Source organism: Herpailurus yagouaroundi, unplaced genomic scaffold (assembly GCF_014898765.1).
Source record: "Herpailurus yagouaroundi ecotype Mexico unplaced genomic scaffold, PumYag 190, whole genome shotgun sequence".
Taxonomy (NCBI): Eukaryota; Metazoa; Chordata; class Mammalia; order Carnivora; family Felidae; genus Herpailurus; species Herpailurus yagouaroundi.
In genome coordinates, this window is record NW_024412421.1 from 1,019,194 (window position 1) to 1,031,765 (window position 12,572).

The 12,572-nt window shown below is 45.8% G+C and overlaps 1 protein-coding gene across 5 annotated transcripts in view; it reads right to left on the reverse strand.

Moving 5' to 3' along the window:
- The window catches only part of MYLK3 (myosin light chain kinase 3), a 44,841-nt gene that overhangs the window by 13,049 nt on the left and 19,220 nt on the right, over positions 1–12,572 (reverse strand). For all 5 annotated transcript variants that reach the window (XM_040497913.1, XM_040497914.1, XM_040497916.1 and 2 more), the window contains 5 exons: positions 8,964–9,415; positions 6,570–6,675; positions 5,923–6,016; positions 5,390–5,499; positions 4,374–4,515 (listed from right to left, as the gene is read on the reverse strand). In XM_040497913.1, coding sequence (XP_040353847.1) covers positions 4,374–4,515; positions 5,390–5,499; positions 5,923–6,016; positions 6,570–6,675; positions 8,964–9,415 — 904 coding nt within the window. The remainder of the gene's footprint in view (positions 1–4,373; positions 4,516–5,389; positions 5,500–5,922; positions 6,017–6,569; positions 6,676–8,963; positions 9,416–12,572) is intronic.

Below are 12,572 nucleotides of genomic sequence, written 5' to 3' on the forward strand. Positions count from 1 at the left end.
TTTAATTAAAAAAATAAAAAATAAATAAAAATGTACTGCTAATAAAAATTATGTGAATGTGCCCCCCCTCAAACTATCTTATTGCACTATACTCAGCCTTCTTCTTGGAATGAAGTGAGACGATAAAATGCCTATGTGATGACAAGAAGTGAGGTGAATGACATAGGCATTATGATGCAGTGTTAGGCAGCTATTGACCTTCTAACTGTATGTCAGAAGGAGGATCATCTGCTTCTGAACTGTGGTCAACCATAGGTGACTGAAACCATGGGAAATGAAACCAGGGATAAGGGGAGGACTACTGTATTGTAAATGGAATCTTTTTCTTAATTTTATTTACAGATTATTGATTGCTAGTATATAGAAATACAATTGATATTTATACATTTGTCTTATATCCTTTAACTTTGCTGAACCTGTGTATTTGTTCTAATAGTTTCCCTCCACCCTTCTTAGGATTTTCTATACACAAGATCATGTCATCTGTGAATAGAGACAGTTTTGCTTCTGCCTTTCCAATCGGGATGCTTTCTACCTCTTTTCTTGCCTAATTGTCCTGGTAAGAACCTCAAGTACAATGTTTAATAGCAGCAGCAAGAACAGACATCCTTGTCTTGTACCTGATCTTAAGGGGAAAGCATTCAACCTTTTACCATTAAGTATAATATTAGCTGTGGGTTTTCCATAGATGGCCTTTATCAAGCTGAGAAAGTTCCCTTCTATACCTAGTTCATTCCGTGTTTTCGTCATGAAAAGTTGTCTGGTTTTTGTTAAGTCTTTTTCTACATCTATTGAAATGATCATGTGGTTTTGTCCTATATTCTATTGATGTGGCATATTACATTGATTACTTTCATATGTTAAGCCAACCTTGCATTCTTAGGATAAATCCCACTTTGTCATGTGTACAATCCTTTTTACATGTTGTTGTATTCAGTTTGCTAATATATTACTGAGGATTTTTGCATATATATTCATAAGGGATATTGGTCTATAGTTTTTTTGTGTGTGTGTGATATCTTTGTCCAGTTTGGTTTCAAGATGAGACTGGCCTCATAAAATGAGTTAGGAAGTGTTCCCTTATCTTCTATTTTTTGGAAGAGTTTGTGAAGAACTGGTATTAATTCTTCTTTAAATTAGATCTTCTTTAGGGACACCTGTGTGGCTCAGTCTGTTAAGTGTCCATTTCAGCTCAGGTCATGATCTCACAGTCTATGAGTTCAAGCCCCGTGTCGGGCTCTGTGCTGATAGCCTAGAGCCTGCTTCAGATTCTGTTTCTCCCTCCCTCTCTGCCCTTCCCCTGCTTATACTCTCTCTCTCTCTCTCTCTCTCTCTCTCTCTCTCTCTCTCTCTCAAATAAACATTTAGAAAAACACATAAATTAGATCTTCTTTAAATTGGTAGAATTAAATTGGGCCTAGGCTCTTCTTTGTGGGTGATTTTTGATATTAATTCCATCTCTTTACTTGTTACAGGTTGATTCAGATTTTCTATTTTTTTCAGTTTTCAGTAGTTTGTGTCTTCCTAGGATTTGTTCCATTTTATCTAACTTGCTGGCATACAATTTTTGACATTATTGCTTTATAATCTTTTCTTTCTACAGTTTTCATCACTACAGCTAGTAGTGATGTCCCTCTTTCAATCCTGATTTTAGTAATTTATTTTCTCCTTTTGTCTTGGCCAATATAGCTAAAGATTTAACAATTTATTGATCTTTTCAAAGAGTCACCTCTTGGTTTCATTGATTTTCTCTATTGGTTTTTGTTTGTTTATTTACTTATTTAGAGAGAGAGAGAGAGAGAGCATATAAGCAGGGGAGAAGCAGAAAGAGAAGGAGAGAGAGAATCCCAAGCAGGCTCCACCCTGTCAGCATGGAGCCCAATGCTGGGCTCTATCTCACTAACTTGAGATCAGGACCTGAGCCAAAATCAAGAGTTGGATGCTTAACTGATTGAGCCACCCAGGTGCCCCTGATTTTCTCCTTTGTTGTTTTTTCTTTTTTTAATTTACATCCAAATTAGCATATAGTGCAACAATGATTTCAGGAGTAGATTCCTTATTGCCCCTTACCCATTTAGCTCACCCCCCCATCCCTTCTCTGTTGTTTATCTATTCTCTGTTTCATTCATTTCTGCTCTAATCTTTAGTATTTCCTTTCTTCTGCTTGCTTTGAGTGTAACTTGCCTTCTTTTTCTACTTTCTTAAGGTAGGATGTTAAATTATTGATTTGAGATGATATCCATATTTGCAGCTACAAATTTCCTCCTGATTTAGATGCATCCTAGTATGTTCTAGTTCTAGTATGTTGTGTTCTCATTTTCATTCATCTTAAAATATTTTCTAAAACTCAACTTCAATAATATATTTTATTTAATGCAATATGTCCAATATTTCATCATTTTGATAGGTTATCAATATGAAAAACATTAATGAGATATTTTTCATTCTTTTTTCATATTAAGACTTAGAAATCTAATGTGTATTTTATATTTACAGCACATTTCAATTCAGATACTAAATTTTCATCAGAAATATTTTAGATGTATTTAGATTTCATGAATTAATTGTATTGAAATTTCATAAAATTTATAGGTGAAAAGGAAATTCACATAGTGAAGTCATCCCAAATATACTTAAAAGTTTACCAATAACTAAACTGACAGTTTTTAAATTTAAATAAATTAAAAATAATAAAATTTAAAATTCAGTTCCTCAGTCACACTAGCCACATTCCAAGTATTTAATAGCCACATGTGGGCTTATGGTTATTGTATGGGACAGCAGCTCTGGGGCTTTTTCTCCATGCTTTAACCCATGCAACACCCCTAAGAGGAAGATACTATTATTCCCCATTTTGCAACTGATCAGCTTATGCAAGATCAATCAATATGATCAAGGAACTTAGGCAAGATCTTTTGGCCACGAAGGAACTGAACCAACACAAGCCCTACTTTTGCCTGGGAAATGGGCCTTTGCAATAATCAACTCCTGCTGCAGAGACACAGGGTTGCCCCAACGGCAGGTCTTTGACCCAGAACCACAGAGCTGAAGCCTGTGCTTCCCCCAACTGCCAACCTCACAGAGCAGCTAATCCAGAGGGCTTGGAATTAGCTGTAGGGATCTGGGAAGCCAGAGGTCAATTCCCTACTATCGCTACCATTTTTCTAAGAAGTCCAACTTTACAATCTGGTGTCAATCAGAAAAGATGGTCAGAAGAAGCAATGTGCACCCACAAAGTTCTGGCCAACCTACTTCCCACCTTCTGTGGGGAGCCACTGAAATTCCTGAAAGGAGTTGTTGAAAAACACCCTCCTGCTTGCCCAGCAGAGTAGGAAACCATAGAAATGGCTGCCATGTATCAAGTGCTTACTACCAGCCAGGCATGACACTCCTAGGACGATCCTAGTAGACAAAAGAGAATGTAACACATTCACTCGCTGGAATATCACATGGCCCTTAAAGAGAATGAGAAAAGATGTCTATAATGTACTGTTAACTGAAAAAAAGGTAAGTTTAAAAACAGGATGTATATAGCATGATCACTTTTGTATATATTTGTGTATCATGCCAAACTGCTAATAGAGAAGACCTCTTAGCATGGACACTGGATGGGAAGAACTTTTACTGTGTATTTTATACATTTCTATATTGTCTATATTTGTTACCACAGCATATGTTCCTATTTTAATTTTTTTAAAACTAATCTTAAATGTTTTAAAGTTTTTATTTAAATTCCAGTTAGGTAACATACAGTATAAGATTTCAGGTGTACAATTTAGTGATTCAGCACTTCCATACAACACCTGGTACTCATCACAAGTGCCCTCCTTAATCCCTATCCCCCATCTAACCCATCCCCCACCTCCCATCTGGTAACCATCATTTTCTTCTCTATCGCTAATGGTTTGTTTCTTGGTTTGCCTCTCTTTAAAGATATTTTTTTTTAATTTTTTTTTCAACGTTTATTTATTTTTGGGACAGAGAGAGACAGAGCATGAACGGGGGAGGAGCAGAGAGAGAGGGAGACACAGAATCAGAAACAGGCTCCAGGCTCTGAGCCATCAGCCCAGAGCCTGACGCGGGGCTCGAACTCACAGACCGTGAGATCGTGACCTGGCTGAAGTCGGACGCTTAACCGACTGCGCCACCCAGGCGCCCCAAGATATTTTTAAAGAAAAGAAGGTCACTGTATCATTTAATCTTCAAATAACACTTTAAAGAGTTACAATTATCCACATTTTAGTGGAAGAACTGAGGTTCAGAGAGGCAGCATGACTCATTTGGTCTGTTGATAGAGTTCTTTAAGGTAAGAAAGCAGCAGAAGCTCAGGAACCCTGGAGGCCCACCCACCACATGCCCAGGTGGAGCCTGACCTTGAGGTCCAAGTGCAGGATATAGTGCTGATGGAGGTAATGCACACCCTCGCAGATCTGCTTGGTGAACAAGATCACATCCAGTTCAGTCAGCTGGTACTTCTCCTCTGTGATCCGGTCAAAGAGTTCACCTCCATCCACACTGCCAGGGCAAAGAGAGAGGTAGGCACTGGCCTGAGCAAGGCTCCCAGAGGACTTGTCCACTCATATCACCAAGGTTCAAAAGAGGCCAACCCACGTAAACCCAAGGGTTACGATTAAGGAGGGATTAAGGAGGGCCACTGCCATCTGGGGTTTTTATGGAGATCTTTGTTCTGGCCCTTTGTCAGCTCAGAGTGCAGGTGGTAAAAAGAAACTGATGGGCCAAAGGGAATCCTGGGGATTGTCTGCAATGTTGATGATCCAGGCTCACTCTGGTGACTCTGTGCCAAGATTATAAACTTATTTGGCTACAATGTTGTTTTTTCACTCTTGGTAGAGACATGCCATGCCATGATATTACAAACCCTACCAGAAGGAAAATAGCAACACAAGCACAAAAATAAATGGCCTCTGAGGCCCTGGTCTCAGCTTCAGGGGTGGTTGGGAGTGGTGGGGACTGTGTCAAATGGGAGACTGGCAACCCTGTCTACAGAGTCAGCAAGTAGGAGCTCCAGCACACCAGTTCCAGCTGAAACGCAGGTCCAACATTACTAGATTGTTCACATTTGTAAGAAAAGCAAGATATCTGGGTTTTAATGTGAAATTTCCCAATTTCCAATTGTTAATGCTTAAATCAAAATTATTACAAATTGTGTACACTAAACCAACATACATCTACAGGCCAGTCAGGTTTACTGCTGGTTTATGACAAATGACTTTGTCCTCCATGCTGCATATTGGAGGTGATGATATTCCTTAGATGTCCCAGAGAGGGGAGGGGAAAGGGAGAGCTTTGCCTAGAACCACGGCTCCAAGCCCCAGCACTGAGTCTGGGCCCACAGAGAAGCCACTGCTCCACCTCCTGAGACACTCACTATTCCATGACGAGGGTGAAGCTGTTCTTGCTTTCAAAGGCATCATAGAGCTGGATCAGGTTCACGTGGCTGAGCTGGTTCATGATGTAGACCTCATTCTTCACATCCTCCTTGTGGAGTCGGATGGGAGAGGAGTTTCCAAGAAATGGGTCAGGAAGATGAGCCAGCTGTACCTCCCAAGACACATGCCCTTCCAAGGTGCATGCCCACCCTGTTTCCTCATTTCCTACTCTCACATCAGGTTTCCGACTCAGCACCCAAACCAGGTTCTTACAACAGACCCACCGTTCCACATATAGGAAACCTGAGGTCCAAGAAGGAAGCCTGGAAATCCAGAGGGACCCTGCTGTCCAAGGTATGAGGTGATGTGCTGGGCAGAGTGTGGGACTCATGGAAAAGAGGCAGGGAAGGTGGCAGGGTTCCTGATCAGCATGCAAGGGGCTGGGGAAGTGTAGGGCCAAGGGGCCAATAAGGAAGTATAGGAGCCCTGAACTTGGCCCAAGGCACCAGCTGGTCCAGGGCAGATGCCTCACCCGGTCCTTGGCACTCTTCACTTTGATGATCTTAGCTGCCAGTGAGAGGCCTGTGGACTTCTCTGTGCACCTGTGGACCTGGCCAAACCGGCCCCTGCAGAAACATGACACAGCAGACTGAGACCCCAACAGGCTCACTCCATACATGGTGGGCCATCCTGTACCCTGGACTTTCTGGTCCTGCCCTCTGTCCATAAACACCATGGGATTATCCTGCACCCCAGAGGTACTATAGTCACCACCCCAACACCACATTGGTTATCCTGAAACTTAGAGAAGACCTTCTTCATCCTCTCATAAGTATCTATCTATACCCTGGGGACTACCTCCCTCATTCCACACCACTCAGATTGCCCTACCACCACTAGTATATGGTTCCCATGCCCATACTGTGTGGGCCTCCTGCACCCTATACTTCATCTCACACCATGTGGGCTCTTCTGCACTCTAGAGGTATTCTCTTCACCTACTCTCTGTGGACTGTCCATTTCCTAGTACACTGTGTGGTATATATACCACTCCTGGCTTTGGCTCCTGGTCAACCCCTTCCTGAGAAGCATCCAACAGCATGCCATATAAGGTCTCCAAGTGTCTCTGCCCCCAAGCCTCTTGCTCCCACTCTCTCATCAAGGTGGAAGCCCACCTACCCTCCCAAGACGTCATGCTGGCACACTGTGTAAACTGCTGAGGTCGCGGTCTCCTTGACACTCACCACGCGGTGTTCAAAAGGGGCTGGTGGGGCTGGACTGTCATCTGTTTGGGAGACAACACCTTGTGAGCCTCCTAAGTGGTTGGTTTAAGTGACAAGCCCTTCACTCTTCTCAAGGAACACCTCATTGGAGTCACCCACTCAGCAGAGGAGCAAGCTGAGTCTCAGAGATGTGAGGTACTAGCCCAAGGTCACACAGCAAGTCAGTGACAGATGAGATTCAAACCCAGGTCTCCCATCACCTACAACAGTGCTCTTTGAAAGATGGAGAAGTTATACCCAGTCTGTTCATTGAAGTTAAAAGGGGATCCACGGTGGATCAGTATAGTCAGCAGGAAACAGAAGGTGCACTTGAATGGGGTAATTGAGAGAATTTAATGACAGGACTATGTTTGAAGGTCCAGGCAGGGCTGTGGACATCAGTGACGCTAGTGTGACAGGGAGGCAGCTGGAGACAAACACCCACCCTTCCTCTTCTTGCACCCTCTGATCTCCTGATAGGGCAAGTAGCCTGTGATGCAGCCTGTAGCAGGTGTGCTCAGAGGGGTTTGGTGGTATCTGGGGAGTGGAGGGGGAAACAGGACACCAGCAGTCGGAAAGATAAAAATGTCTGAGTGTTTTTCAAAAATCTTGTCCTTCAGAGGTAATAGGAATCTAGAAGTGTTGCATGAAATAAAGCACAGGAATGAAGCAAAACAGCAAACACAATGACTGAAGCTGGTTTGTGCATTAAGGACTGTGGTGGGAAGTCAGCGGCCTGGGTTGAAATTTTGTCTGGATTTGTCATAGTTCACTCAGAGTGTTCCACCCACAGCTCTCATACCTCTGAAACCATACACCCGGTGCAGTGCAAACACAGCTTAGTTTGTCTTAGTAAAAATACTCTTTGCTCCCCAGAAGTTTGAATTTGCCTTGAGAGAATATTGTTTATTCTTTTTTTGCATCTGCAAAGCAAACCGTGGGCCCTGGGACACAAAGGTAATATATATGGGCTATTGTTGCTACAGCTATTTTTTTGGGACCCTAGAAAAGCTGGGATTCTGAGTGTGTGTCACAGGGATTCCAAATCTAGAATTTGGTCTGCAGTTTCTTTGCTGCACACTAAGTGTTCAGAGTGGCTGCAGAGCCATGAGGTTTGTACACATGGTTCCAGAGCCAGTCAGGGTTAGATCCTGGCTCTGTCAACACTGACTCTGGCCCTGAGCATGTTCCTTGACCTCTCTTGTATTTCCATTTATCCCCACTCAACAGGCCTGTGGGAGTAAATGCCTGCACAAATGCACGTGTCTTGGCACACAGAGAGCCCTGAGTTCACGTTGGCTTTATCACCATTCCAAGCCTCAGAAAAGATTCTGGAGATTCCGTTTGCTTTCAGCTGTGTTTCAAGAATTAAAGGAAGCCCTGGGGCACCTGGGTGGCACAGTTGGTTAAGCGCCCGACTTCAGCCAGGTCACGATCTCGCGGTCCGTGAGTTCGAGCCCCGCGTCAGGCTCTGGGCTGATGGCTCAGAGCCTGGAGCCTGTTTCCGATTCTGTGTCTCCCTTTCTCTCTGCCCCTCCCCCATTCATGCTCTGTCTCTCTCTGTCCCAAAAATAAATAAACGTTGAAAAAAAATTTTTTTTTAACTTTAAAAAAAAAAAAAAAGAATTAAAGGAAGCCCTTGTCCACATTTGGACCAAGTCGTACAGGTGGAGAGGAAGCAACTAGAGATGTCACTATGACAGGGCAACTGCGGAGTCCAGAAGTGGCAAGGGGCCCCAGATGACCTGCAGCCCTTCCTCAGGGACTTCCAGAAATTCCAGGGCAGGAAACCAGCAAAGGGTGGCCTTTCTGCTGGCCTTCATGAGATGAGGGTTTACACCAAGGAGGGTAGGACCCTAATGCTGAAACAGTTGAGGGCATTTCAGTCACATGAACACAAGGATGTTTCCCACCACTACTGGGATCCTCACTACACCCTTCCATACCCCAGGATGAGAACTTACTCATTGGGCATGGTGGCCGATAATGGGTCCATTAGTTAATAGAAGTTCTTTTTAACAGGAGCCTTCTCTGGCTCAATCCAGAATGACACCAATGGTGAAGAGCTCAGGTGGGCTGGTGGCTTGGAGAAATCCACCCCGTTGAGCCACAGGGCTCCCCTACTGCTACAGTCACTCCAAATCCAGCCTGCTGTATCTCCAGCCCTTGCTCTTTAGCTCCAGCAGTTACTGGCAGGCTGTTCTAAGTCTTGGGCTCCCCCAGACCCACATTCTCTTGCCCTGAAAGCAGAAAGGTCCCCTGGGTGTAGGTCCCCCAAACCCACTTACCAGGCACACAGCAATGGACTCACCCAGAACCACGCTGCCAGCCTCGGCTCCCAGGGGGGTCTTCCTTCCTGCTTCAGCTCTGCCCATGCCTCTGGATGTGCAGTCCTTTCCAGGCTCAGGGTGTCCTGTCCCTGGGTCTTTGTCCTGCTGCCGGCCCAGGGATCCAGCATGGTCTCCCATGTTCCTCCTGGCCCCTCTTGGTCCCACGGTGGACTCAGCCCCAGGCCCCTGCTTCTCCTCTGCCTTTGCTCCCTCATCGCTGCTCTGCTTCCGCAGTGGGGAAATCTTCCCAGCTCCTTTTGGGATCTGTTTTTCTGACTTGGTCACAGGGGTCTGGGGGGTGGGCCCAGGTGGGTCCTGCTCACCTGGATAGGCAGCTGCTGGAGCCTCCTCAGGGGGTATGTGTCTGAGGCTGCCCCCTCGTGTCACAAGCAGCTCCCCAGGGGTGTCTGTTTCCTGCACATGGATGGAGATCCTGGAGCAGAGATAAAATAAGGCCTTAAAACCAAGGACTTTTGAGTCACCACAGACCTAGGGTCAAATGCCTGCTGCTGCCACTCAATGATTACGGCCTGTTGGTCTCAGTTTTCTCATCCATAAAAAGGGTCCTTCAGGTTGTTACAATAGTAAGGTAGACTGTGTTTGAAACAAGCAGACCCCAACCCCAGCCTCTCCGGATACCCTGATTACCTCTGCACAGACAGGACACCTGGGAGAGGCTGGATTCAGTGAGATGGTACCATTTGCTCACAGAATTCCAGGGGATGAGTGTCTGAGGAAGACTGATGTAACCTGTGTTGGACAGTGAGCACCAGCTGCCTCTGAAGTCCTTGGAAACCTGCTTCTGCCCCAGGGGGACTGTGGCCTGGAGGCAGAAGACCTGGGCTCTTCCCACCCTCTCTAGGCCTCAGTTTCCCTTTCAGTTAAATGAAGAAAGGGTGAAGCAAGTCAAATATCACACTGGAAGCCGCAGGTCAGACATATTTTATTAAAATCAGGTAAATGCTCATAGAGACTGGACTTCTTATTTCTCTTGAACAAACGGTTCTGGTGAGCTGGGCAGGTCTGCAGAGCTGAGATGCAGCTCCACTTCCTCACAGACCCTGCTGCACCCCGGCAATGCCACAGAGCCCACTGCATCCATTCTCATTGCCCAGACCTTGTGACATTTGGATTTGGGGGCCCAGATGGAGGTCAGGAAGGCCCTCTGAACCCTGACAATATTCAGAAGGAAGGACCCTGACCCTGGGAGCTATGCCCCCAGGGGTTCGGACCCTCCCTCTCAGAGTTGCCCCTGCTCTGATTGTTCTTCACAACTCACTGCCAGGGTGTATGTGTTGGGGTGGGGGTGAGGCAGTGAGGGTCTGGCATGGACTAAGTCTCAGGAGGGAGACAGGCAGCCTCCTTTTTGGTCTTAGCTCTGGACCATGTTGCTGGACAACTTTGGACAAGGCCAGTGCCAGTTCCTTCTTCTGTCAAACAGAGACATTGATACCTTGCAGAAGTGCTGAGTTTCCACAAAGTGGGGAAAGGTCCCAAGTGAGACCCAAATGGTCCAGCTGCTGTGGACAACAGGAAGGTGGTTCCTCAAAAATTTAGAAAAAAAACCTACCAAATGACCCAGCAATCCCACTTCTTAAGTTCCAAACCCATGCTCATAGCAGCATTATTCACAACAGCCAAAGGTGGAAGCCACCCAGGTGTCCATCAATGGGTGAATGGATAAACAAAATGTGTAATATCCATACAGTGGAAAATTATTCAGCCTTAAAGAGGAAGGAAATCCTGTTGCATTCTACTACCTGGATAAACCTCAAGGACATTATGTTAAGTGAAATAAGCCAGGCACAAAAACTCTGCTTCCACTTATATAATTCCACTTATATGAGGTACCCACAGTAGTCAAGTTCAGAGACAGAAAGTACAATGGTGGTTGCCAGGATCTAGGGTGGGGGTAGTAAGAATTGTTTGACGGTTGTAGAGTTTCAGATTTTCAAGATGAAAATGTTCTGGAGATATGTGTCACAACAACCCAAATATACTTAATACCACTGAACTGCACATTTAAAAATGGTTAACTTAGTAAATGTTATGTTACATGTTTTTTTGCCATAATGAAAAAACAAAGTGAGGCTTTTCCATAGCAGTCGAAAGCCCAGCCCCTCCCTGAGCTGCAGCAGGTCCTCTGAAAGCAGTGCCTATTCCTAAATGCACTGATTCTGTGCAAGCCTGTCCACAGCCAGACTTAGGCAAAAAGTCCCTGCACCGTGGCCCTCGGGAGTGAATATGGGTTGGTGATGTCAAGGTAGGGTGGGAAGGTGGCATCCAAGCCTGGCTCAGGCCTCATCTCAACTGAAGGACACAGGAAACTGCAGGAAGCCAGTTGCTGGAACAGTATCCAGGTGGTCAGGTGGCCAGCTGATAAGGCCACGAGTCACTGTTGTCCCACTTGGTCTTCATACCCAGCAGGGCATGGGATGCCCCAAATGCACTGACATGCATTCCCATGTCACTGAGTATCCAACGTTTTTCCTCCTCCTGCAAAGCACACCCAGGGCAGAGGGCAGGCATGACTAATCAATTACAGCACCATGTCCCTCCAACTGCAGCTAGGGCCTCAGGATCCTCTAGACAGGCAGCCACTGCCAATCAACCTACCTTCCCCCTAATGCAGAATCTTTTTGAGGACCCTAACAAGTTCATGGCAAGTTCATCCCTATCCCTAGATTCCATATTTATAGCCCTGGCCAGGATCCAGGGATGCCTGCCAGGATTCCCTCCTTTTGGCCGGTTAAGGCTCTCATTTCCTTCCAGAACAAAGGCAGACAAACCATCTGGGCTTCCCTGCCAGTCACCACAGTACACAGACAGCAGCGCCCCTCCCTATGCCAGGCCCAGGGAAGGGATGGGGCTCTGTTACAGGTCAAGATGACCCAGGACAGGTGCAGGAGGGCACCAGGCCCCCTTGAGAAAAGACAGGTAAGCACAAGTACCCTTAAGCGGGCCAACCTGGGGGCCAAGATGTACTGTTCCCCAGGGCTGGGGAACACAGGGCTGGGGAGAGCTTGGTTCTGGGTCTTCCTGCACTGTGTCTGCTGAGGGCTGGGGCTGGTCCTGAGGCTACCTCCTGAGGACACAACACCACTTTCAGGACCCCAAGCATAATTCTGAAAGCTACCTAGATTGATTCAGCCTATACCAACCTCTTTCTGAAAGCCCATCCTTTCCTCCCTACCTTAGTATTTGGGTCTTAATTAAATGCTGACCTGAGGAAAGAGGCTGGTGCAGTAGTTAGGAGATTTCTGGAGTCCATAAACCTAGATTCAGATTTCAACTTTGTGAATCCCTAGCCATGTGGCCCTGGCTACTCTCAGCCTATTTCCTTATCAATAAAATGGGAAGGCAACCACGCTCATCTCCTGGGAATGTTGTGAGACTACAGAGATATGATGCCTGTGAAAAGCTTGGTCAATTCCAGCACCTAGGAGAGTTCAGTGAGCCCCAGCCTGTAGCTATTATAATTGCTCTAAGAGCTGGTGGTTCTCAGCCCTGCTCCACATTGGAATCACCCAAAGAGCTTGTAAGAAAGAGAAAGAGAGAAAGGGAGAAAGAGAGGGAGGGAGGGAGGGAGG